Source organism: Trichechus manatus, unplaced genomic scaffold (assembly GCF_000243295.1).
Source record: "Trichechus manatus latirostris isolate Lorelei unplaced genomic scaffold, TriManLat1.0 scaffold00031, whole genome shotgun sequence".
Lineage (NCBI taxonomy): Eukaryota > Metazoa > Chordata > Mammalia > Sirenia > Trichechidae > Trichechus > Trichechus manatus.
This window is the reverse complement of record NW_004443967.1, coordinates 5,879,093-5,905,818: the sequence shown is the minus strand read 5'-3', so window position 1 is coordinate 5,905,818 and position 26,726 is coordinate 5,879,093. Positions and strand designations below refer to the sequence as shown.

Genomic DNA, 26,726 nt, shown 5'->3' with positions numbered 1-26,726 from the left:
TGAGAAACTGCTGGTTCCAGACAAGATAGAGTAATTACATTCCACTCTATTGCTCCTGCTAATTACCTTCTCCTCAGTTATCAACTATCTTGTTGTCCCATATTTTGCATTTATGACAATAGTAAAAAATCTACTATCCAACTATTTTGTGCATTAACTATGTACATATGGCAGTAACAAACACCGAGGTGCGAGGCAAGAGTAACAATGGCTTTGACGGTTAACGTCTATGTTAACTGGCTGGACCATGATTCTTGGTGGTTTGGCAGTTATGTAATGATGTAATCTGGCAATTATAAAATGATGTAACTTGGTAGTTATGTAATGATGTAGTCATCCTCCATTTTGTAATCTGATGTGGTCATCCTCCTCTTTCGCATAACACCAATTTTGCCTAACAACCTGGTCTTCGGAACCTAATCATGCTAGTAAGTGAGGAGAGGGTGTATAACTAAAACCTCAGGATAAAATTTAAAAAAAAAAAATCATAAGACTGAAAGGTGGAATAAAGAAAGTGGTTTGAGAACTTGAGTCTCAAGGAAGGACCTTTCAGTGAGCTCCCTAATTTTTGTTTCCTTTTTTGCCTCTCATATATCCCCACCTGGATGATAGAGCAGCCCACAACCTGGAAACACCAACAAATCCAGACCAAAAAAGTTCCAAGAAAAGCTTACTGTGGAGACTGTGGGTGCAACCTCATAAACCATATCTACCCTACACTAATGAGAAATGGAGTCTATATCATTGCAGTAAACTGTAGGTAAACTGCAGTTAATTATCCCCACACTGCAAGCAGAAGTGATGTTCCTCCCCCTCCCCACCAGGTGCAGACTGTGGGGTGGAGCATGGTCACCATCTCTGCCCTTTACTAACTGAAGTTCAGCGAAGAAGCAGGACCCCTCCCAACTAGAGCGGACCATATTAAATCAGACACATTACCAGGGACAAAGAGGGACATAACATAATGATAAAATGATCAATTCACCAAGAAGACATAACAATTCTAAATGTATATGCACTGAAAACAGAGATTTAAAATACATGAAGCAAAATGACAGGACTGAAAGGAAAAATAGACAAATCCACAATTATATTTGGGAACGTTAACATCCCTTGTTCAATAACTGATAGAACCACTAGAAAGGAAAATTGCAAGGATACAAATGAACTGATCAACGCCATCAACCAACATCAGTAGGATACTTATTCTTTTTTTATGATAAAATGTACATAACAAAACATTTGCCATTTTAACCATTTTTAGGTGTACAATTCAGTGACACTAATTACATTCACCATGTTGTAAAGCCATCACCACTGTCCATTTCCAAATGTTTTTCATCCCTCTAAACAGAAACTCAGTACCCTTTAAGTAGTAACTCCCCTTCTCCTCCTTCTCCCATCTCCTGGTAACCAATAAAAAAATTTGGTCTCCATGCATTTGCCTGCTCTAAATATTTCATGTAAGTGGGATCATACAATATTTGTCCTTTTGTGCCTGACTTATTTTACTCATCATAATGTTTTCAAGGTTCATCCATGTCATAGCATGTACCAGAACTTAATTTCTTTTTGTGGCTTAATAATATCCCATTGTACGAATTTACCACATTTTGTGTATCCATTCAGCTGTTGATGGACACTTGGGTTGTTTCCAACTTTTGGCTATTGTTAATAATGCCCCACTGAACATTGGTATACAAGTATCTGAGCCCCTGTTTTCAGTTCTTTTGGATTTATACCTAAGAGTGGAATTTCTGGGTCATATGATAATTCTATGTTTAATTTTTTGAGAAACCTCCACAGCAGCTGCACTATTTTACATTCCCACCGGCAATAGATAAGCATTCCAATTTTCCACATCCTCACCAACACTTGTTATTTTCTGTTGTTCTGATATCAGCTCCCCTAGTGGGTATGAAGTGGTATCTCAATGTGGTTTTGATTTGCATTTCCATAATGGCCAATGTCATTGGGATCTTATCATGTGCTTATTGACCATTTGCATATCTTCTTTGGAGGGATGTCTAATCAAGTCCTTCACCCATTTTTAAATTGGGTTGTTTGTCTTTTTGTTATTGTAGGAATTCATTATATATTCAGGATATTAAACCCTTATCAGATATTCTCTCATTCTGTGAGTTGTCTCTTCATTCTCTTGATAAAGTCCCTTGATGCACAGAAGCTTTTAATTTTGATGAAGTTCAGTTTAACTATTTTGTCTTTTGTTGCTTGAGCTTTTGGTGTCATATCTAAGAATCCATTATTAAAAACTAGATCTTGAAGCATCACCCCTATGTTTTCTTCTAAGAGTTTCACGGTTTTAGTTCTTATATTTAGATCATTAATCCCTTTTGAGTTAATTTCATGTATGTTGTGAGGCAGGGGTCCAACTTCATTCTTTTTCATGTGAGATTCAGTTGTCCCTATTTTTATATTTCTCTTATCTCATAAAATTTATAAATATGAGGCTAAAAAACATAAAATAATATACTAACTACAACAATGAAAAAAATAACAATGATAACTCATCTTGAGCAAACAGTGTTTATCCAGGGATAAGATAACTCAATATCAGGAAATTTATTAACATAATGTACTGTTAAGAGAAGAAAAAATAATATTATAATCTTAATAGATACAGAGTAATCATTTAATAAAATTCAATTATAATTAAGTGAAATGTTTAGCAAATCAGATTAAAGGGAATGCCCTTAAACTGATAAAGAATATCTGCCAAAAGCCTAGTGACAACATCATACTTCAGGTTGAAACTTTTAAAACAGTCTCATTAAAGTTAGAAACAGGATTTGGATGCCCACCATTGCATCTCTCTTGTCAACATTGTACCGGTGGTTCTAGCTAGTACATAGGACAAAAAAGGAAAAAAAAACAAAACAAAACCAAAGTATATGGCTAAGAAGGAATAAATATTGCCCTGTTTAGAGATGATATGATTGCCTATATGGAAGCTACAAAAAAAAAGAAAAAGAAAAAGCTACAGTAAACACTTTAACTATTAAGAAAATTCAGCAAAATGCTGGATACGTGATAAGCATGCAAAAATCATTGGTGTCCCTAAACAACATTACTAACCGATATTACTATTGACAAACATAAAACATCTGAATAAAGAGATGTACCATGTTCATGGTTGGACTCAATATTGTAAAGATGATCATGCTCCTCAAGTATATCTATGCATTCCATGAAATTCCAATCAATAAGCAAATAAGGATTTTCATGAACCTGAGAAGGTGATCCTAAAATTCACATTGAAGAACAAATGTCAGAACATAAAAGAAAATTTTGAAGAAGACGATGGTGAGGAGGTGTGTTCTACTCTACCAGATAAAAAGAACTATCACAAAACTATAACAATTAAGACAATGTAGTACTAGAGATGATACATGAATAACCAGGTAGCTACACAGAACAGAATAGTAAGGCAAGGCATAGGGCTCTGACTGTGTGGGAATTTTACCTATGAAGCAGTGACATTACAAACTAGTGTAGAAAATACAAACTATGCAATACACTGTGCAAATTATACAATAAATGGTGCTAGGAGAAGCAGTTGATCAAAATAAAAAATAAAATACTCTATTTTTACGCAAATAACACGCACCTTCTAGGTTTACTTGCTAGCCACTCCCTCCCTTCGTGAGGCATTTTCCTAAGTGTGCTATGCTAATTCCCCCCACCCCCTGCAATGTGCAAAAAAAAAAAATTAGCACAGCTGTGCTTAAGAAAAATACTTGGGCGGGGGAGCAGCTGGCAAACAAACTCAGAAGGTGTCTGCTATTTGCATAAAACTACAGTAGGTATTTATATCCCACACAAAAAATGAAAACAGTTCCAGTTAATTAAAAACATAAATGTTAAAAGAAAAACTTTACAACTTTCAGGAAATATTCAAGAGACTATCTTGTATTACCTGAATGAAGAAAGTTCTTAAGGTATAAATCACAAAGTAAATTATTTAATAAAATTTAAAACCTCTGCACAACAAATGCCATTTTAGCAAAGGTAAAAAACAGGCCGTAGACTGTGAGGATATATATCAATGCATATACCCAGCAAAGGACTGGTATCCAGAATCTATGAACCTCTATAAGTTAATTTAAAAAATACTGACAATATGAAAAAGACAAACCACAAAATGAAAAAGAACAAAAAAATATAAGCAACTATTCTCAGAAGAGAAACCCAACTAGATAATAAATACGTGAAATGATCTTCAACTTCATTAGTCATAAGGGAAACACAAGTGAAAACAAGAAGATGCTATTTCAAAACCATTGGATTAGAAAATAATAAAAAGCCTAAAAATACAAAGTGTTGGTGAAAAGTGGAAAAAAAAAGAAGTCTCATATACACTGGTGGAGCATCAATTGATATAAATACTTGTATACTTCGCAGAGCAATTTGGCATATCTAGTAAATCTGTATTTCTACTTCTAGCTATATACCCCCAGAGAAGTTCTGGCATGTGTACTTAAGAAGAAAAGCATAAGAATGTGAATTGCAGGATTATCTGTAATTGTAAAATATTAGATACATCCTAAATATCCATCAAGAGGAGAATGAATAAACAAATTTTGGTATATCTATACAAATAAACCCCCCATTACTGCCTAGTCGATTCCAACTCATAGCAACCCTACAGAACAGAGTAGAACTGCTCCATAGGATTTCCAAGGCTGTAATAATTGTGGAAGAAGACTGCCATATCTTTCTCCCGTGGAGCGACTGGTGGGTTCAAACCACCCACATTTTGGTTAGCAGCAGAGTGTTTAACCACTGCTCCAGCAGGGCTCCTTATGCAAATAAATTTCATACATAATTTTAAAAAATGAAATAGGACTACGTGTATCATCACTGATGAATCTCTAATATGTTGTACATTAAAACAATCTGTAGGGTACTCAGGGTATGATACAATTTACATGTATTTTAAAGCATATAGAAAAGTATTTTTTTATATGATATACACTTACATTGTTCAATAATTAGATCTATATAGGTATATTTCTTTCCCAATATGGCATATCTCATTTCTAATTCACTTACTTCTTAAGTATAGGCTACAAAGACATACAAGATGATCCACTTCTCATCCTAGTGTTCTCTGACTAGAGAGCATCCAGAGTTACGTTTTAACATGCAATAGCAGATTTTTTAAGTAGTTCACTCACTACTGGGCCAGCAGTCATGAGGCAAAAAAAGTGGCTGCTGTTTAGAACAAAGAATTAATAAAAGATTGTACACAAAATTAAGCCTATGAGTAAAACACTTGGCATGATAAAGAAGCTTTAAGCAACTAAAATATCTAAAGTCTTTAACCTGTAAAAATGTTTAAAGAGGTCAGGTACTCTACCAAACTAATGATCAACTGGAGAGCGATGACTAAAACTTTACATACAGAATAAGACATTTTGAAAGAGAACTTGAACTATGAAGAAAGTTTCTGAGTACACTGTTAAATGAATTGGGGTAATAAATAGCAAATAACAAACATCTGACATTTGTTCTACTCTTTCAAGGAAAGCTAAATGAAATAATGTATATTTTTAAAAAAATAGCAACCAGTGACAAAAATCATCAGTGTGTATTGGAAATATCTGTATATCTGAGATCCAAACAGGCAGGCATGCCAGGATCACAAATGATAATAACCTTGATTTGTGTGTGTTATATCAATGGCACTGTTCATGCAAAATTTATCTTACTTGGCAACCAGAATTACTGTATATAAATTTTGAATTGTTTAAGAAAGGAACTAAGGCCTAATGACTTGTTTTGTTTTGTTTTTTTGCCATATTAATGTTTCAGCTAATACTGTATTTTACTTTAACATTATCTACAGCATTTAAGGACACCTAGACTGGAATCTCCCACTTTCCAACTGGGTTATCTTCTGCAAGTTAATTAAACTCAGTGAGATTCACTGATACAATGGGAATAAAATGGCCTATCTCACGGGATTGCTCTAAGGATTAAAAATAATTGCATGAGTGTGTGTTTGGCTTAGAGAGGCTTTCTCATGAAACAGAGGCATTCAATAAATGTTACTTCCCTTTTCTTACTCACTATATTTGGTTCTGAATGATGTTAAAAGATTTCAAAAGTCAAACAGATCCTCATATGTATATTTACATATGTTATATATTTGCTCAAAAACATATGAGTTCATGATCATGTATTTAGCTATCCCGAGGAGTTGGAAAAGAATACACACAGACTTTGACAGCAATATCAAGAGTTCAAATATGTTTTAAATAGTAGCTATGAGTTGGAATCGACTCGACAGCAACGAGTTTGTTTTTTTATGTTTATAAACATGTGATTTGCTGAGTTAGATAATTGTTAGTAAACATTAAAACTTATGTGAATATAATTCCAAGTACATTCACATTCTCAATGTGTCATAGTCATCTTTAACATGTAACTCCAGTAAAACGCAACAGAAAATAAACAAAAATGGTCTCTTTCATGCTCTATTGCCCCACCAAACTGTTTTACACACTGTAAGCTGACGCAGATTATTTTAAAACTCAAGTATCAACATTTCACCCTCCTCTTAATACCCTTCAGTGGTTCCCATTGTTCTTATAATAAAGACCAGAATCCTTACATGTGCTATGAAGTACTGCATGTTTGGCTCCTGCAGATCTCATAAGCTTCATTTCTTGTTTCTCTTCCCCTTTTTTCTCTGTGTTCCAGTCTTACTGGCTTTCTTTTAGGAACTCAAACATGCCATGTTCTTTCCTGACACAGGCCTTGGCACGCTCTGCCTCACTTAACCTGCTTCTTCTCAGCCTCATACCATCACTAATCCTTGTACCAAGTCATCCTTCACACCACAGCTCAGTAATTCCCTTGCCTAAGCTACTCCCTCTCCCCCTCCCACAGATTAGGTTAGGCCTTCTTGTAATATCTAGAATTCTGACCCAGAGTTCTTTGAAAATTACAACTAGGTAATTAAATAACTCATAGCAACTATGGAGTCACTATGAGTCAGAATCTTCTCAATGGCAATGCATTCGGCTTGGTGTTAATTGTATAACCGGTTTATCTATCTTCACTATGAATTTATAAGCTTCAATAGAGCAGAACTCATATTTTATTCATTGTGATATCCCCAGAGCCTAACACAGTAGTTACACAATAAACATCTGTTGAATGAATAAACAAAAGTGAGTAAATTCCAATAACTGACACTGTCTCCAAGCTCTAACAGTCTAACTATTTAGTAAATAAAGGAGGAAACATATGCCACTGTAGTATTAAATGAAACAATCAATATGAAATTGTTTGCAGATAATAAATATTCAATAGATTTCTTGCTTGTTCTACAGCACTATCCATGCTTATAATTATTAATTAAGAATCTCTACTGAGCTTTGGACATTTAGAATAATCCCAAGGGTGAAATTCATTGCAGGAATTTTGCAAATTTAACACTTACTAGGTACACTACCACAGAAAAAGTGCAAGAACTTTGTTCTTATTCAGATTCTGAAAATGACTGATTGTGTGGCCTAGGATATTCACTTTAACTCCTGGGGTCTTACTTTTTTTCATTAATGAATAAAACAGTATGGGTGATGATTGTCAATGTCTATAAATCAATTTTTCTAATTCAGGGGTTTTCAAATAATAGGCCATTACCTCTTCAGAGGTAATGCGACTACTGGAAGCATTGGCAAAAACAAGGCTCCAGGAATTGATGGGATACCAATTGAGATGTTTCAACAAATGAATGCAACACTAGAAATGTTCACTCGTCTATGCCACAAAATTTGAAGACAGCTACCTGGCCAACCAGCTGGAAGAGATCCATATTTATGCCTATCCAAAGAAAAGTGATCCAACTGAATGTGGAATTTATCAAACAGTATCATTAATATCACACACAAGTAAATTTTTGCTGAAGATCATTCAAAAGCGGCTGCAGCAGTACATCGACAGGGAACTGTCAGAAATTCAAGGCGGATTCAGAAGAGGACGTGGAAGCAGGGATATCATGGCCAATGTCAGACTGATCTTGGCTGAAAGCAGAGAATACCACAGATGTTTACCTGTGTTTTACTGACTATGCAAAGGCATTCGACTGCGTGGATCATAACAAATTACGGATAACATTACGAAGAATGGGAATTACAGAACACTTAATTGTGCCCATGAGGAACCCGTACATAGATCAAGAGGTAGTCGTTCAAACAGAACAAGGAGACATTGTGTGGTTTAAAGTCAGGGAAGGTGTGTATCAGGGTCATATCCTTTCACTATACTTATTCAGTCTGTATGCTGAGCAAATAATCCAAGAAGCTGGACTATATGAAGAATAGAGCATCAGTATTGGAGGAAGACTCGTTAACAACCTGCGTTATGGATTACACCTCAATATAAAGAAAACAAAAATCCTCACAACTGGGCCAATAAGCAACATCATGATAAATGTAGAAAAGATTGAAGTTGCCAGGGATTTCATTTTACTTGGATCCACAGCCAACACCCATGGAAGCAGCAGTCAAGAAATCAAATGATGCATTTCATTGGGCAAATCTGCTGCAAAAGATCTCTTTCAGGTGTTAAAAAGTAAAGATATCACTTTGAAGACTTAAGGTGTGCCTGACCCAAGCCATGGTGTTTTCAATCGCTTCACATGCATGCGAAAGCTGGACAATAAATAAGGAAGATGGAAGAAGAATCGACACCTTTGAATTGTGGTGTTGGTGAAGAATATTGAATATACCATGGACTGCCAAAAGAACAAACAAATCTGTCTTGGAAGAAGTACAGCCAGAATGCTCCTTAGAAGCAAGGATGGCAAGACTTCATCTCACATACTTTGGACATGTTATCAGGAGGCACCAGTCCCTGGGGTAGTACATCATGCTTGGTAAACTAGAGAATCAGTGAAAAAGAGGAAGATCCTCAACGAGATGGATTGACACAGTGGCTGCAACAATGGGCTCAAGCATAACAATTGTGAAGACGGCGCAGGACCAGGCAGGGTTTCGTTCTGCTGCACACAGGGTCGCTATGAGTCGGAACTGTCTTGATGACACCCAGCAACCACAACATACACTTAGAAGGATTCCCTGGGTGGCACAAATTGTTAAGGACTGAACTACTAACTGAAAGGCTGGCAGTTTGAACCCATCCAGAAGCACATCGGTAGACAGGCCTGATGATCTGCTTCTGAAAGGTCACAGCCTTGAAAACCCCATGGAGCAATTCTACTCCACATACATGGAGTCGCCATGAGTCAGAACTGACCCAACAGCAACTAACAACAACAATCTGCTTAGATATTATTTGAAGAAAATGTTACATAGGCTAAGGAAAAAAGCAAAGTTTAAAACTCACTTTTATTTAAATGAATGGTTAATGCTTAAAGTTTTTCAATGATAAATTGCACTACTTTACATCCCTAAAAAACATAAAGCAACTTTAGTCAATAACCTGTAACATGATCTCCAGACGTTTTTGGTCAAGCACCCCATCAGTAAAATTGCTGGTGCATACAGCCACAATACATGTGTATCCATTTATTTGTTGATCATCTATATGCTTGTACTACCATTAAATATTTAATTAAGGCCTGCTATGAGCCACACACATTTCTATGTATAAAACCCATTGCCATCAAGTCGATTCTGACTCATAGTGACCCTACAGGACCCATAGCAGAACTGCCCCAATAGAGTTCCCAAGGAGCAGGCAGTGGATTTGAACTGCTGACCTTTTGGTTAGCAGCCACAGCTCTTAACCACTGAGCCACTAGGGCTCCATTTCTATCTATAGGGGGATTCAACAAGACAAGGTCCTGTGTTCACAGTCTTACATTCTAATGGGAAAAGAAAACCAATATTCAAGCAAATAAGTAAACAAGCAACATCATTTTATACTGTGTAAGTGTTAGAATAGAAGTAAAAGGGTATTGGACTACCTGGAGGAGTTCATTTTCTGTGGCAGTGGTATTTTTGAGGCAGAGAAATAGTAAGTTCAAAAGCCACAATATAAAGTTGAGTTGGGGATATTTAAGAAGAAGCAAATTAAGTCATTAAAGACTTTTATAAAAATAAAATAGCTGGCAAATAAATCTGCAAATGTTCTGGAATCTAATACTGGACTTTATTGTCTTCACTGCTTATTATTCTATTCCTAAACCAGTACCATGCTCTTTTAGTTACAGAGTCACAGTTGGACTGGATATCTACCATGGCAGGACTTTATCACTATGCTTCCTTTTCATAATTTTACTAAATATTCTAAAGGTGTATTATTTAAAATGAACTTAAAGGTAATTTATTCTAGTATGTGCCCCTTAAAAAACCCAACTCAATAAAATTCTAATAGGAATAGTATAAAATTCATATATCAATTTTGGGAAGTATGATATTTTCCTATTAAGATTTCTCATTTGAGAAAACAGTATTATTTTCAAATTGTTTAGATCTTCTTTTTATCACCTTTAACATGATTATTTTATTTTATTCATATAAAAACAACTCTTTGCCTAAATAAATTTTTATTGCTCTAGGTTTATCACCTGAGGTTAAAAATATAAGCTGTAGACCAGACTGCCCAGGTTGAAATCTGGCTTTGCTATTTACTAACTGTGTAATATTATACAAATTAATTAAACTCTTTACGCCTCTGTTTCCTCATATAAAAGATGGGGACAGTATATATCCAATACATACTCAATAAATGTTAACTAGTACTATTGTTATTTTTAAGTTAGGTGGTTATTTTCCACTTTGGAGGAAAACTATGTTGTATTCAATAAATGTTTGAGTCCACCCAGAGATGCCTCAGAAGAAAGACCTGGCAACTACTTCCAAAAAATCAGCCATTGAAAACCCTATTTGCACAGTGCTACTCTCGACACACATGGGGTTGCCATGAGTCAGAATCAACTCAATGGCAACTGGTAGATAGGTGGGACATAATGTTACATACCTGTAAGAAAAATAATTGTCCACAATAAAAATACTATGTATGTTATGACCTGTTTTATGTGAAATCATTCTCAGGATATGATAAGAGAGGCAGGCAGGGCCTTCATTAGCCCATTCAGCATCCTTGTACAAATCAGGGACTATGAGCACTTGTTCAAGGCAGACACAGCCCCACAGTGGGGCACCCTTGTCAGGGCACAGACTGCACAACTCTGTTTGGAAGACTGCTCGGTTTTCAGATGATTCTTCTTTTCTTCCTTAAACTTTCCTGTTCTGTTTGATTATTTTTACAGTGAGTCTATGTTATTTACATAATCAGAATAATGTAGCATGTTTATTATGAAATAAATAGTTTAAATACTTCATCCCTGTTCTAGATTAACTCAGTTACAATTTTTTCTCTCAGCTATTTTTAATTACTTTCTCATAATTATGATATATTGTCCATTTTGGACTATGCTATAATATTAAATAATTCTGAAATAAATATCTAAAAATACTGAGCTATAAGCTTTGGGAAATTTAATAAAAACATTGATAAATCAAAGAATAAAGTTAAAACGTTAACAAGGAGAATCATTTGTTTTGTCAGCTAATCATCACTTCATCATGTTTGCCAACTGCTAAAATATAAGAAGTTAGATTCTCTGTGCTCATTAAGGTCACTGCTACCCCATTTATAGATGAACCAATCAGATCCTACTTAAAAAGTAATTTATATTCAATAGTTAAAAAGCCATATAAACTGCAAATAACAAAATACAGCATATTTAGTTTAAAACAGCAAAAATTTTCCATTCAATTTTATAACAAAAAAAGAGAATAATTCCACAAAATATGAGGGTTTATTCAAGTTTTAACTGTGTTCATTGTTTTCATAGCATTTTAAGTAATCAAATTGAGTTTAAAATCTGTTTTTTAAATGTACAGCTATAACAGTATTTGTTAGAAATATTATCTTGCATTTATCAAAAGAAAAAAAAATCCAGTAAATAATATGCTTGTAAATAATGTCTTTCAGTCCCAGAAATTAAAACCACTAATTAAGTAGATCAATAATAATTAAAGAGTTTACGACGAGATGAATGCATAAACATTTCATTTTATTAGTGATATAAACTGAGGTAAGATGAGTGGACGAGGTGAGCACTGAATATAAACGTAGGAATTAAACTCCTCACTATCAAAATAGGCTGTGTTTCATAATCAGAAAATTCCACCTTAAACTCTAAACAGCAACAGAAGAAATCCAAAATGAAACAGTAATTTACCAAGAGTTAAAGATGAAATAACCCAAAATATTTTAGACTATTTGGAAATAAACTAAAACACTATAATCAGCAGTTAAGACATTACATGTATTTAAGAATTAATTCAGTTGTGGCAAAAGCAGATGATTGAGGAAAGCGCCTTCTGCAGGCTACTCCTTGAGATAACATTTTCATAATCCAGTTTAAGGCTTAAGGTTTTCTTTGTTACAATTGTTATTCTAATTTTTAAAAAATCATTCAAGAAAAAAAGAAACTAAACTACTCAGTGACTACTAATTTTTATATTATTTACCAAGAATAAATTAAGAAATTCAGTGCTCACAAGGGTCAATCAAATTAGATAACATTGCTAGAAAAAAGATTTTTTCTACGTGAGACATGACAGTTGTCCAATACATTCAGTTTTTGGTTTTAAAAGGAAAACTGAATGGTGCATTACTTTCAATTAAGTTAATATCACATCGCACTCAATTACTTTAAGTTACAGTTGTGGACTCGCATTTTAAATTTTGATCTAATCTTTAAAATCTGGAGAGCTTCCATTAATACTATTACAAGAACTACTGGCCTTTTATTTTTTAAACACCATTTCCTTCAAATGTTAAGGTTTAAAGGTCTCATAACAAATGACAAGACTGCCATCTAGTGTTTTATGACACTTCTAAAAGGAAACAGGAGTCCCATACAGCCTAGAGCTGCCCAGTCCAATATGGTGGTCACTAGCCACATGTGCCTGTTGAGTAGTGGCAACTGAACTGGTTCAAATTGAGATACGCTGTACGTGTAAAACACAAACTTCATTTCAAATACTTAGTACAAAAGAAAAAGTACAACAGAACTTTTACTAAAGCACAAAAGAACTTGTACTACCTTCTTTAGTACAAAAGAAAAAAAAACTCTTTGATTCTTTTTTTAATATTGATTACATGTTAAAGCAAAAATACTTTGACTATAAGTTAAATATAGTATTAAAATTAATTTTTCCTGTTTACTTTTATAACATAGCTCCCAGAAAATTTAAAATTACATGTGGGGCTCAAATTATACTTATATTTACTTATATATTATATTTATATATTTATATTGGACATCACTGTGAGAAGGCTGGAAATCCTGGTGGTGTAGTGGTTAAGAGCTATGGCTGTTAACCGAATGGTTGGGAGTTCGAATCTACCAGGTGCTCCTTGGAAACCCTATGGGGCAGTTCTACTCTCTCTTATAGGGTCGCTATGAGTCGGAATCAACTCAATGGCAATGGGTTTTTTGGGAGCGAAGGCTCACCTAGGCATCATACATAGGATGCTTAGCAGCATTTCTAGCCTCTATGCTCTAGATGCCCTTAGCACAAAACTGAACAAAAAAAAAATGAAAAAGAACCAGACTCAGAGATTTTGAGTTAATGTAGCTAACATTCAAAGCTCACATAACATTTTCTAACTATTCCTATTTTTAAAAAGAACCGTAATCCTCCTGAGTTCATTTTTAAAAGATACTACCATAATTACATAATATGAAGATAGAAAAGGAAAGAAATCAATAACTACAGTCAAAAATCACTTAATTAGCAAAAACAGTGCTATATTTGCATAAAAATAAACAGAATAGAGGGTCCAGAAATAGACCTACACATATACAGACAACTTATTTTCCACAAAGGTTCAAAAGTAATTAACGGGGAAAGGACAGTCTGTTAATCTGGAACATTTGGATATCCATGTGCAGAAAAAGGAACTTTGATCCATACTTTACAATACATACAAATATTAACTCAAAATGGACCATAGACTCAAATGTAAAGCCTAAAAATATAAAAGTTCTAGAAGAAAACATAGGGGGATATCTTTGTGACCTTGGGTTAGGCTAAGATTTCTTAGATATGACACTAATATCACAATCTAGTAAAAAAAAAAAATGATAAATTAGAGTTTGTCAAAATTTAAAAGTTTTGTTCTTCAAAAAGCACTGTTAACAGAATGAAAAGACAAGTTACAGTCTAGGAGAAAATATTTGTAAATCATATATCTGACAAAGGACTTGTATTAGAACACAGGTAGTTCCCAGGTTACGAATGTCCAATTTATGACAACCTGTAGTTAAACCAATCCCTGTAAAGCCTATTACATTAAAATTTCAAAGTACATACAACGGTCTGTCATAGTAAATGGGCACTACTCTGTGATATGCATCAAAACGTCATTGTTATTATTACTGTATTATTATGCTAAGATGTTTTAGTGTGTCTGCAAGTGTTTCTTTAATGATTTTTATGCATAGAAAGCTACACTATATACTATATACTAAGACAAACTTTTGACTGACATAAGATACAAACTGTATCTAACCATTCTGACTTATGTACAAATTCAACTTAAAGATAGACTTAGAACAGAACTTATTCATAATTTGGGGACTGCCTGTACATGAAGTACTCTGAAAACTCAATTTAAAAAATGTACAATTAATTTAAACAGATACTTTAAATAAGATATACATATGGCAAATAATCACATAAAAAGATGGTCAACATCATTAGTTGTTAGGGAAAAGCAAACAAAAAATGACAATGAGATACCATTGCACACCAATTAGAATGGCTAAAATTAAAAAGATTAACTGTACAAAGTGTGGAACAACTGGAACTCATACACTGCTCGTGGGAATGTAAAATGGTACAACTACTTTGAAAAACAGTTTGGCTGTTTCTTAAAAAGTTAAACATATACCTGCCATATGATCATTATCCAATGAAAACATCTGTCTGTAAAAAATCAGCAACTCTTTAGCAATGGACAACACTGCCCCCTGGAAAAAATCTATCACTTAAAATATTCCATTTGTTCAAAAATTTATCATAATGAGAAAGATTACATTAAAATCCATGTGAGTTTACTCAAGTTCTATATATTGTTTCATGCTCAGACTAAGCTCTATTGCTATTTTACCCTTCAGAGTAGAAAAAATACACCAGATAAAATTAAGAGAATACACCAAAAGAACATTGCATTTCTTAGAAATATATATGAAGTTGTATTATAAGATTTAAGAAATGGAAAATTGTAGCGTATTTGTGGCAATACCAGTTATTCAAGATGACTTTTATTATATCGGCACCAAAAAAGAAAAAAAAACCACTGCCATCAAGTCAATTCTGAATCACAGTGATCCTACAGGACAGAGTAAAACTGCCCCATTGGGATTCCAAGGAGCAGCTGGTGAATTCAAACTGCCGACCTTGTGGTTGGCAGCCGAATGCTTAACCAGTGCGCCACCAGGAATAAAAAAAAAACAGTTGTCACTGAGTGGATTCTGACTCTGGCGCCCTCCTCCATGAGCCATAGAATTTTCAAAGGCTATGATCTTTTGGAAGTAGATCACCAGGCCCTTCTTCTGAAGTGTCTTTGGGTAGATGTAAACCACCAACCTTTCAGTCAGTAGCCAAATGCTTAACCATTTGCACCACCCAGGGACTTGAAATTAATAATACAATGACTTATTTAAAATGAAAAATACATAAATACTTACAATAACATGTTCCTCTAAGTGGATTACCAACATAGCGATTTTCAGAGTCACATCTATAGAAATACAAAAAGTCATTTACTATTAAACAATGTAATTCAAAAATCTCATTTTTTTCCTCAAGCAAAATGTATTAAACTCTATGTTAAAACATCCTAAAAACAAACTGAAAGTTTTAAAAACAAAGCTTCAGAGGAATTAATTGTGAAAACCTATCTGTAAGTGTAAGTGAGAGAAGAAATAAATGGTGAGGAAGAAAATAAACGTACAAGAGAGGGATAAAAGGGATGTGGCACAGCAGACAGGATAGGATTATGAGCATGGGGATATGGATTCTTCCTCAAAAATACGTGGAGTTGAAAGGATGGATAAAGATCCAAAGTCATTTTTAGATAGGGGACGATAACTGAAGGAGTTCATAAACGACATCATTTTCTTACTTGTGATACTCTTTGAACTTAATATGTTTTTTCCAACTTTCTACACCAATGAATCTATATAAAAAGAGACATCCTCAAAGTTTTCTCTAAATCAAGTAACCCAAATAAAATAGACTATCATAGGCTAAATTCAGGAGCTCAAACTTAAATTCATGTAAGCAGATAATAAATAATGAAAGAATGTATGAACATTCAAACTCATGAAATCTAATACATCAAAAATCTGATGAGCCTGCTCTGACAGTGATCACAATAGAGGGTCCTGGACAGAGATGGAGAAAAATGTAGAACAAAATTCTAACTCACAAAAAAAAAAAACTCAGACTTTCTGGCCTGACAGACTAGAGAAACCCAGAGAGTAAGGCCCCCCGACATCCCTGTAGCTCAGTAATGAAGTCACTCCCGAGGTTCACCTTTCAGCCAAAGATTAGACGGACCCATAAAATGAAACAAGACTAAAGGGGCACACCAGCCCAGGGGCAAACCCAGCCCAGGGGCAAAGACTAGAAGGCAGGAGGGGACAGGAAAGCTGGTAATAGGGAACCCAAGGTCAAGACGGAAGTGTGTTGACATGTCGTGGGGTTGGTAAACATGTCGTGGGGTTCGTAAACAATGTCATAAAACAATATATGAGATATATGTTTAATGAGAAGCTAGTTTGTTCTGTAAACCTTCACCTAAAGTACAATTTAAAAAAATCTGGTCAGCTCTAGGAATGGTAGGAAATCATAAGTATTTTCAAAATTTCTGAAGTTCACATTTTTCAATCCTTGCTTCCATAATAAAATTAAACTGACAACAAGTGCTTGACAGAGACGTGGCTTGGTTTTCTAAAATGCTACTTCTTGGAATACCCTCTAAAATAAGTTATTGTAAAATGTATACATCAGGGTAATTGAATAAAGTAACATAATATTTGAATTATATGTACAAGTTTAAAGAGATGAAAGAGACCTTCGGGAAATGTCTTTAGTTTTAGTAGAGCTCATTAGAACAGAGAGATAATTTTTTTTTTATTGTACTTTAGGTGAAGGTTTACAGAACAAGTAGTTTCTCATTAAACAGTCAGCACACATATTGTTTTATGACATTGGTTAACAACCCCACAACTTGTCAACACTCTCCCTTCTCAACCCTGGAGGACCTTTTTTTTTGGTGAAAATATACATAGCCAAAGATACACAATTTCAAAAATGTCTACATGTACAATTCAGTGACATAGATTGTTTTTCCAGTTGTGCTGCTATTCTCACTATCCTTTTCCAAATTATTCCATCACCATTATCTTCAACTCACTGTCCCCTAGGCTTCCTATCAAACCTTTTGAGTTGCTGTTGTCAATTTGATCTCACATAGATAATTCTTTTTTTTTTGTACTTTAGATGAAGGTTTACAGAACAAAATAGTTTCTCATTAAATAGTTAGTACACATATTGCCCTATGACAATGGTTAACAGCCCCACGACATGTCAATGCTGTCCTCTGTCAACCTTGGATTCCCTATCACCAGCTTTCCTGTCCCCTCCTGCCTTCTAGTCCTTGTCCCTGGACTGCTGTGCCACAGAGAGATAATTATAATACATATATATTTTATTTAATCAAGGGCCAAACAGCAGAAATCAATAGGTGAAATAATCAGGTTACTTTTTTTTTTTTTTTTTTTGGACTTTATACGAAGGTTTACAGAAAAAACTAGCTTTCTCATTAAACAACTAGAACACATATTGTTTTGTGACACTGGTTACCAACCCCACGACATGTCAGCACTCTCCCTTCTCAACCTTGGGTTCCCTATTACCAGCTTTCCTGTCCCCTCCCGCCTTCTAGTCCTTTTCCCAGGGCTGGTGTGCCCCTTTAGTCTCGTTTTGTTTGATGGGCCTGTCTAACCTTTGGCTAAAGATTTGGGCTGGGTTTGCCCCTGGGCTGGTGTGCCCCTTTAGTCTCATTTCATTTTATGGGCCTGTCTATAGGAAAATAGACATTCCTATACATTGATAGGAGGAATAAAAAAATGGTACAATTACTACTGAGGTGAATTTGGTAATAGTATCATTACTGAGCTAAAAGTGTGTCCAGGGCCTTACTCTCGGGGCGGGGGGTGGTTCTCCAGTCTCTGTCAGGCCAGTAAGTCTGGTCTTTTTTCGTGAGTTAGAATTTTGTTCTACATTTTTCTCCAGCTCTGTCCGGTACCCTCTGTTGTGATCCCTGTCAGAGCAGTCAGTGGTGGTAGCCAGGCACCATCTAATTGTGCTGGACTCAGTCCGGTGGAAGCCGTGGTAGTTCTGGTCCATTAGTCCTTTGGACTTAATGCATTTTTCAGCCATGTGTTTGCTAGATTTTGTTTTTATGAAAAAAAAGAGTTGAAGAATAATTGTTTTTCTACACTAACTACAAAATTAAAGCAGAAATATGGTAGCCCTTTAGTACCCCTTACTTTATTCTCCATGAAACAAAGGAACTTTGAGGGAAGGTTTTCTGCGACTTCTCCAAACACTGCTTTTAAAGTTAGTGACATGTAGAAGTTTTCTAGGTTTAGAAAATGAAACACTCATTATTGCTAGGTGAAGCATTTCAGAACCTGATTCATATACTTTCGTTCCTTCCTCCTGGCTTGCCTCCTCAAATCCCATCACTTTGCACCAAGTATATACACATACTAAAGGAATAATTTACATATCATTATAATTTCTTTTTCTGCTGCAAGAATTAACTTGAGTTATTGTAAATGGGTATCTAATATAATTTTAGAATAGGCAAGTAGTCAACATAATATTCTCTCTATTATATATAATATTCATTCCCTGCATGTCTTCCTTGCCCAAATAGATGGCTTTCAAAGTCCTAAAACTACTAACTTTGATAAATGACAAGGAATTTCAAGTGCTTTTTAATGGATCATGTACTGCTTTTAAGAGCTCCAAGAAACAAATCCATTTCTTCAATGTGGAAGTTATAAAGTTTTCGTTTTGATTAACTAATATTTAGTTTATCAAATTACATAACCTTATATTGTATTGGAAATTATTGTAGTATGTTTACTTTCAACATGATGCAATTTTTACAAAGGAAGGGTTAACATTTTATTTTCTCCAAACCATAAATGTTCTTGGAAGAATGAAATGATATATGTGTTCCTGTTTAGGAAGTAACCTTTGGTAACTTTTATTAGTCAAAGCTTAGAATTTTAACAGAAATAAAGGATTTACACTACCTTGGTAAGAATTAAACTGAGAGGATTCACTGAGTCCTTGATGGTGTTTAAGAAGTACACTGTCTCTTAAATTTCAATAACTCAAAAAAAACAAATTAGAAACATATTTCCTAAATTGGTTTATAATAACCAATAATTAACAAGAGAAATTTTAATGTATGTATTATAAAAGCATTTTCAAAATTTTTGTAAATACTTAGAGTTAAGTTTAAGCATCAATTCAATTTTTGCTAGTTTAACCTCAGATATTATTTAAAGAACCATCAGTGCCTGCAGACAACTAATGACATAAATAGTCCTAAAGGAAACATAACAATGAAAGTTTAGGCAATAAACTCAAACTGAAAGACATAAAGTATACATAAATAAATGGAAAGAGTTCCCTTATTCTTCATTAGGACACTACAACATCATCAGGATGTCAGTAAATTTCAAAGACAATCTTTAATTTGTTCCAATAAAAATTCCAATGAACTCTTTGAGCAGCTAGAAAAGTTGATCTTAATGTTCACATGAAAAATAAACAAGAATAGCTTGAAAAATATTCAAAAAGAAGAGCTCTGAAGGAAGCTAGACTTAAAAGATATTAAAACATACTCAAAGTCTCTACAATTCACAATTAAGTGTGGTATTGGCAAATGAATAGAAAGACCATAGGCTAAGAACAGAAAGTCTAGAAATAGGTCCAACTGTCATATACTAAAAATCTAGAATGTTATAAAAATAGTATTTTAAGTCACTAGGGTAAAGACAGACTTTTTAATAAATGGTGCTGCGAAAACTGGATAGTCATTTGGAAAAATACGTAATTAGATCTAATCCTTACATTATAAACAAAATGAAACTCTAAATGCAAAAAATAAAACTTTAAACATATTGGAAGAAAAGATGGGTGAATTCCACCATAACCTAGATATAATGAAAGGCTTTATAAATCATGAATAAAATTCCAAATATAATTTTTAAGAAGGTTAAGAAATATGACTACATAAAAAACTTTTTCATGGCAAAACAAAATGCCATTAGCAAAGTCGAAAAAATATATAACAAACTGGGAGAAAATATTTGCAACATGTGTCACAAATAAAAGGGCTCAAATCCTTAATTTATAAAGAATTTTCCAAAAATGAAGGAAAAAAAGACCAATAATCTTATAGAAAATTTGAGAAAAGACTAACAGACAACTCACATATACAAAAAAAGATAAACATGGCTCTTAAACATATGAAAAAAAAGTTCAATTTCACTCATAGGAGAAATGTAAATTAAAACTACACCAAGATACCATCAGATTGCCAAAATTTCAAAAGCATGGTAATATACTCTCTTTGTGAAGCTATAGGAAAATAGACATTCCTATACATTGATAGTAGGAATAAAAAAATGGGACAATTACTACTGAGGTGAATTTGGTAATAGTATCTAATAAAACTACATAGGAATTTATCCTTCAATAGAGCAATTCCACATCTAAGAATTTACTCTGAAGATAAACCTCCAACAGTATGAAAATACATTTCTGCACAAGGTTATTCACTGCAGCATCATTTCTCATTTTAAAATATTGTTAAACTATAGTACAGCTACTTGCCACTCGGGTCTCCTAACTTGGCCACTTAATTCTTCAAAGCCAGCAAGGGAGAAAGTCTTTAGAGCAAATCTTCTAGCAAGACATAGTATTATATAACATAGCATATTCATGGAAGTGACATATAATGACATATAATTGTCATATAATGTAATATAATCACAAGAGTAACATTCCATCACTTTTGCCATATTTTCTGCCAAGTCCTGCTCACACTCAAGGGGAGGGGATTGTACAACAGTGTGAACACCAAAAGCTAGAGGTCATGGTGGGTCACCTTAGGGTTGCCCGTCGTAATTTTTTTAAAGTTATATATAAAATTTTTTACCATAAAACATTTCAATAGAGTCATCTGAGATATGAACATGAACTACTAATCTAATTTCTATAATAAAATAGGAGGTTAACTATTTGATCAAGTTCAAACTCAAATTATAAAAGGTGAAGAGAATGTGAAGGGGAAAATATAGATACAAACACTAATCCTTTAAACAGATGCATATTTCACTATATAAATTATATTAATATTTCTGAGTTGTAAGCTACATAATATTTTTAAAATTCAGAACCTTTCTGTATAAAGATTAGACACAAACATTAAAAGCCTTCAGAAGTCTTCTGCATGACTTAATTAAAAATGTAACATCAAACTATTTCTGTGTCTAAGCAAAGAGATAATCATCTTCTATTCCCACTAAGCAAACTAAGCAAACAGCAGAGCTTTTTTATAAAAATAGATTTAGGCTGAAATATTTATTAGGGACTTTGAAAAGGTAAATAATGTCATTAAATGGCACCTAAATCATGGCTCCATTTATGTAAATGATCACATTACATTATAAATTTCTTTCAAAAAAACCAAAATATAAAATAATTCCAAGTTTATAAATGTTAAAATTATTTTTCTCCCTGAGGCTTCTATAATGCTATTGATTAAAATATTTAATCCAAAATATATATAATGTTTCTACTCAGAAACCAAAACAAGAAGGACATCTAGTTACAATCTGAAAACATCATGACATGACATTTCCAGCTGAAGAGTCATTAAATGAATTTGTATTTTTAAGAGAAAATAAACTATACACAAAGTGAAACATACTTGCTTTTGCTTTGTTTTTACTCTAAAGAAAATCATAAAAAATCATATCCCATGAACAAACATATGGTATTAAGGAATATCATGATATCAACATTGCTACCAAGCTTCTAAGACAATTTATCATAAGAAATAATAAAAACCCAGACATAAAGGCATAGTAATATGCTTTGAATTATCTTTTTCCCTGAAAATGATTAAGTTACTAGTGCCAGGCACATAACAGAAATAAAACCTCTTTGGAAGGAGATTTCAACCCAGGTCTTAAATGATCTGTAAATAGATTTTGCAAATATAGTATCTAGTCAAAAACAAACAAACAAACAAACAAACAAACCAGGCATGGGAGCAGATACGAAAATAAGAACAAGAACCACCAGAAACAAAGGACAAGGAAAATAGAGCCGTGGGTATTCAGAAATTGTCTAGGAGAAGACACAGATTCATCTATAATAGAGAAGATCAAGAATCTGGTCCGAAAAACTAGAAACTATAAAAGAACAAAATAAAAAAGCAATAATCAAAATCAAAAACTGGATGGGTAAGATTAACAGCAAATTAGACACAGTGGAAAAGAGAAAAGTGAACTGAAAGATCAATCGGGAGAGAGTAGACAAATAAGAAAGCATAAAAGAGACAGACAAGATATGGTATTATTTGAGTCCAGAAGCAGAAGAGAGAGAAAATGGAGAAGAAGGAATATTTGAAGAGTAATAGCTGAACTTTCTGAAAATTGATAAATGAAATTTAAAAAAAAATCATATCTAGGCACATCATAGTAAAACTAGTTAAAAACAAAGGGAAAATCTTTAAAAAGCCAGACAATAAAATAGACACAAAAAGAAATTTAAAATCTAAATAGTCTTATATATTTTAAAGAAAGTAGACAATAATTAAAACCATTTCAACAAAGAAAAATCCAGCACCAGTTGGCCACCTTGTGTATGCTACTTAATAATGGGAAAGGCAAAAAGTTCTTAAACAGGACTGACTGATGTGGTTGCAGATTACACATTTCAGAAACTACCACTTATCAAGTTTTGGTGAACTATCAAAGAAAATAGCCATAACTATATGAAATGGAGTTTAAAAAATTCCTCCTCTTTTGGAGTTAAAAAAATTCCTCCTCTTTCCACCAACATATCTGTGTGAGACTGAATTTTCTTCATATATTTCAACCAAAACAACGTATCATAAACAGATTGAATGTAAAAGCAGACACGAGAATCCAGGCACCTTTTATTAAGCCAGACATTAAAGAGATTTGCAAAAATGTAAAACAATGTCATTCTTCTCACTCATTTTTTTGTTATGTTTTGGAAAATACAGTTATTTTGCATAGAAATTTGCTATTTATTTTAACATATGATGAGTTCATAATTATTTTAGGTGAATTAATAAATATTTGTAAATGTCTCATTTTAAAGTTCTATTACAGTAAATGGAGCCCTGGTGGCACAGTGGTTAAGAGCTACGGCTGCTAACCAAAAGGTCAGCAGTTCAAATCCACCAGCCGCTCCTTGAAAACCCTGTGGGGTAGTTCCTCTCTGTCCTATAGGTTCGCTGTAAGCAGAATTGACCCGACAGCAATGGGTTTATTACAGTAAATATTGGTTGATATAACCCATATACACAAAAGCTCTTTCAGATCCTCAATAATTTTTAAGAATATAAAGAGATCCCAAGACCAAAAAGGTTGAGAAGCATTGACTCAACTAGGACCAGTCTGTAAATTAATTTATCAGCTTAAAGATCCCTGCATCATGCGGGCAGTGTAAATTTGAATTCCACACCCATATGTGACTCTGTCTCGGTCTTTAAATTTTCCTAGGAAACTTTTTTTCCTGCACAGAGCCCTGGACAAAGACAAGGTTCCATTTTCATTCCTCAGGATTGTATTGCTAGTCCTTCTTAGACAACAAGAACTTTATATACTATAGGAAATACACATATATTTTTAATGTAAATAGGACATTAACAAAAATTATCTTATATATAACAACTAAAAACAATCTTAATTTCAAGAAGTAAAAATCATTTGATCCCAGTCAAAATCTTAGCAAGTTATTTTGTGGATATTGAAAAACTGATCCTAAAATTTATATGGAAAGGCAAAGACTGAGAATAACCAACACAGTACAGAAGAAGAACAAAGTCAGAGGATTGACACTCCCCAATTTCAAGACTTATTATAAAGCTATACTGATCGAGACAGTATGGTATTGGCAAAAGAACAGAAAAATAGATTAATGGAACAAAACAAAGAGCCCCAAAATAGGCCCATATAAATGTGGTCAAGATCTTTGCAAAAGAAACAAAGGCAATTCAGTGGAAACTATACAACTTCTAAAAGATAATATTAGAGAAAATCTAAGAGACCTTGGGTTTTGCAATGAATTTTTAGATAAAACACCAAAAATACAATCCATAAAAAAAAATTGTTAAGTTAGACTTCATTAAAATTAAAACCTTCTGCTCTGCAAAAGATACTGTAAACAGAATGAAAAGACAAGCCACAGACTGGGAGAAAATATCTACAAAACACATATCTGATAAAGGATTTGTATCAAAGATATACAAAGAATTCTAACTCAACAATAAGAAAACAAAAAATCCAATTAAAAAAATGGGCAAAAAAATCTAAACCAATACCTCATAAAGGAGGTATACAGACGGCAAACAAGCATAGGAAAAGATGCTCAACATCATATGTCATTAGGGAATTGCAAATTAAAAACAACAATGTGATACCACTACACATCTATTAAAATGACTAAAATACAAAACACTGGCAACACCAAATGTTGACTAGGATGGGGAACAACAGGAACTCTCATTCATTGCTCGTAGGAGTGAAAAATGGTAAAGCCACTTTGGAAGACACTCTGGCAGTTCCTTACAAAGCAAAACATGGTCTCACCATATGATCCAGCAATCATGCTCCTAGGTATTTACTCAAATGAGTTGAAAACTTATGTCCATATAAAAACCTAAAACAAATGTTTACAACAGCTTTATCTGTAATTGCTAAAAATTGGAAGCAACCAAGATGTCCTTCATTAGGGCAATAAATAAGTAAACTGTGGCACATCCATACAATAGAATATTATCCTGAGACGAAAAGAAATTAGCCATCAAGTCATGAAAAGACATAGAGGAAACTTAAATGCATACTGCTGAGTGAAAGAAGCCAATCTAAAAAGGCATACTGTATGATTGCAACTATATAACATTTTAGAAAAGACAAAACTATAGAGACAGCAGAAAGATTAGTGGTTGCCTGGGGCTTGCGGGGAGGAGGGAGAGGCTTAACAAGTGGAGCACAGGGCATTTTTAAGGACAGTGAAACTATTCTGTATGATATTTTTATGGTGGATACATGACATTCTGCATTTGTCAAAATCCATAGAACTGTACAACACAAAAAGTAAGCCCTACTGTAAACTGATTTAGGAAATAATATCGGAGTCATTATTCCCCGTCCTTGAGCGTAGGGAATGTGACCCAGCTGGAGCTGGATGCACAAGGACTCACAAGGACACATCAACTGGTCCCCGAGATATAAAAACAATGGCTAGGACAATCATGGAAAATATTTTAGGGAACCTTTCACATGAACCAATCAAACAGAACACAAACAACTTTCCACTCTTATCTTTTTCTATCAGCATTTAGTGAATGGAAAATTTGTTGGACCAATGAAGACCCTCCTGACTGTCGTTACTGAAACCTGTACCAATGACTGTTAAGAAAGTCAATTCAAAATGTAGGATTACAGTTTCTAGCCAATCTGTGAAAAGGTGAAGTTTTCAGTGGTTTTGCCCATTGGTAATGTTAATATATACTGATGACTCTGTAATATTCTTTGGAATTGAGCAGACATGACTCTGGCAGTATGCTTGTCCGTTTTCCCATTCTTGCCTATTCTGTAATATTTCCTCGGACTCAGGCAGACATGGCTCTGGCAGCATGCTTGTCCATCTTCCTGCTCTTGTCTATTTTGGAATATTTCCTTGGACTCGGGCAGAGATGGCTCTAGCAGCATGCTTGTCTGTTTTCCACTTTTGCCTTTTTGAATATATGCCCAATAAAACTTTCATTTTGCTTTACTACACTTTGTGATGTTTTTATCCTACAACAAAACTATGGACTTTAGTTAATATTAATGTCTCAATATTGGTTCACCAATTATAACAAATTTACCACCTAATGTAAGATGCTAATAATAGGGGAAGCAATGTGGGGGTATGGGGCAGGGAGGAGGAGATATATGGGAACTCTCTGTACTTACTGTGTAATTTTTTTATAAACCAAAAACTTCTCTAAAATATAAAGTGTATTAAACAATTTTTAAAAACCTGACTAAAGGTGGCTATAGAAAAAAAAAATTACATGATTCACACTCTCTGATCTCAGTGTAAAAAAAAAAATCATTCTAAAAAAAGGTAACCAATAGCAATTTAATATTTTTGAAATTAAGAAAATTCTAAAAATAACTATTGGATCAAAAACAAAATTGAGAGACTCCGGCAAGATGGCGCTCTAGGCAGAAGCACCACGCCGTCCCTCCACAACAAAGATCCGAAAAACTAAGCCAAACAGAGAATCAACAATCCTGAAAC

The 26,726-nt window shown here is 33.9% G+C and overlaps 1 protein-coding gene across 4 annotated transcripts in view; it reads right to left on the bottom strand.

Annotated features, from left to right (window-relative positions):
• The window catches only part of ATRNL1 (attractin like 1), a 743,508-nt gene that overhangs the window by 524,703 nt on the left and 192,079 nt on the right, over positions 1 to 26,726 (bottom strand). For all 4 annotated transcript variants that reach the window (XM_004374869.2, XM_023729981.1, XM_023729982.1 and 1 more), the window contains exon 21: positions 15,770 to 15,822. In XM_004374869.2, the coding sequence (XP_004374926.1) occupies positions 15,770 to 15,822 (53 nt within the window). The remainder of the gene's footprint in view (positions 1 to 15,769; positions 15,823 to 26,726) is intronic.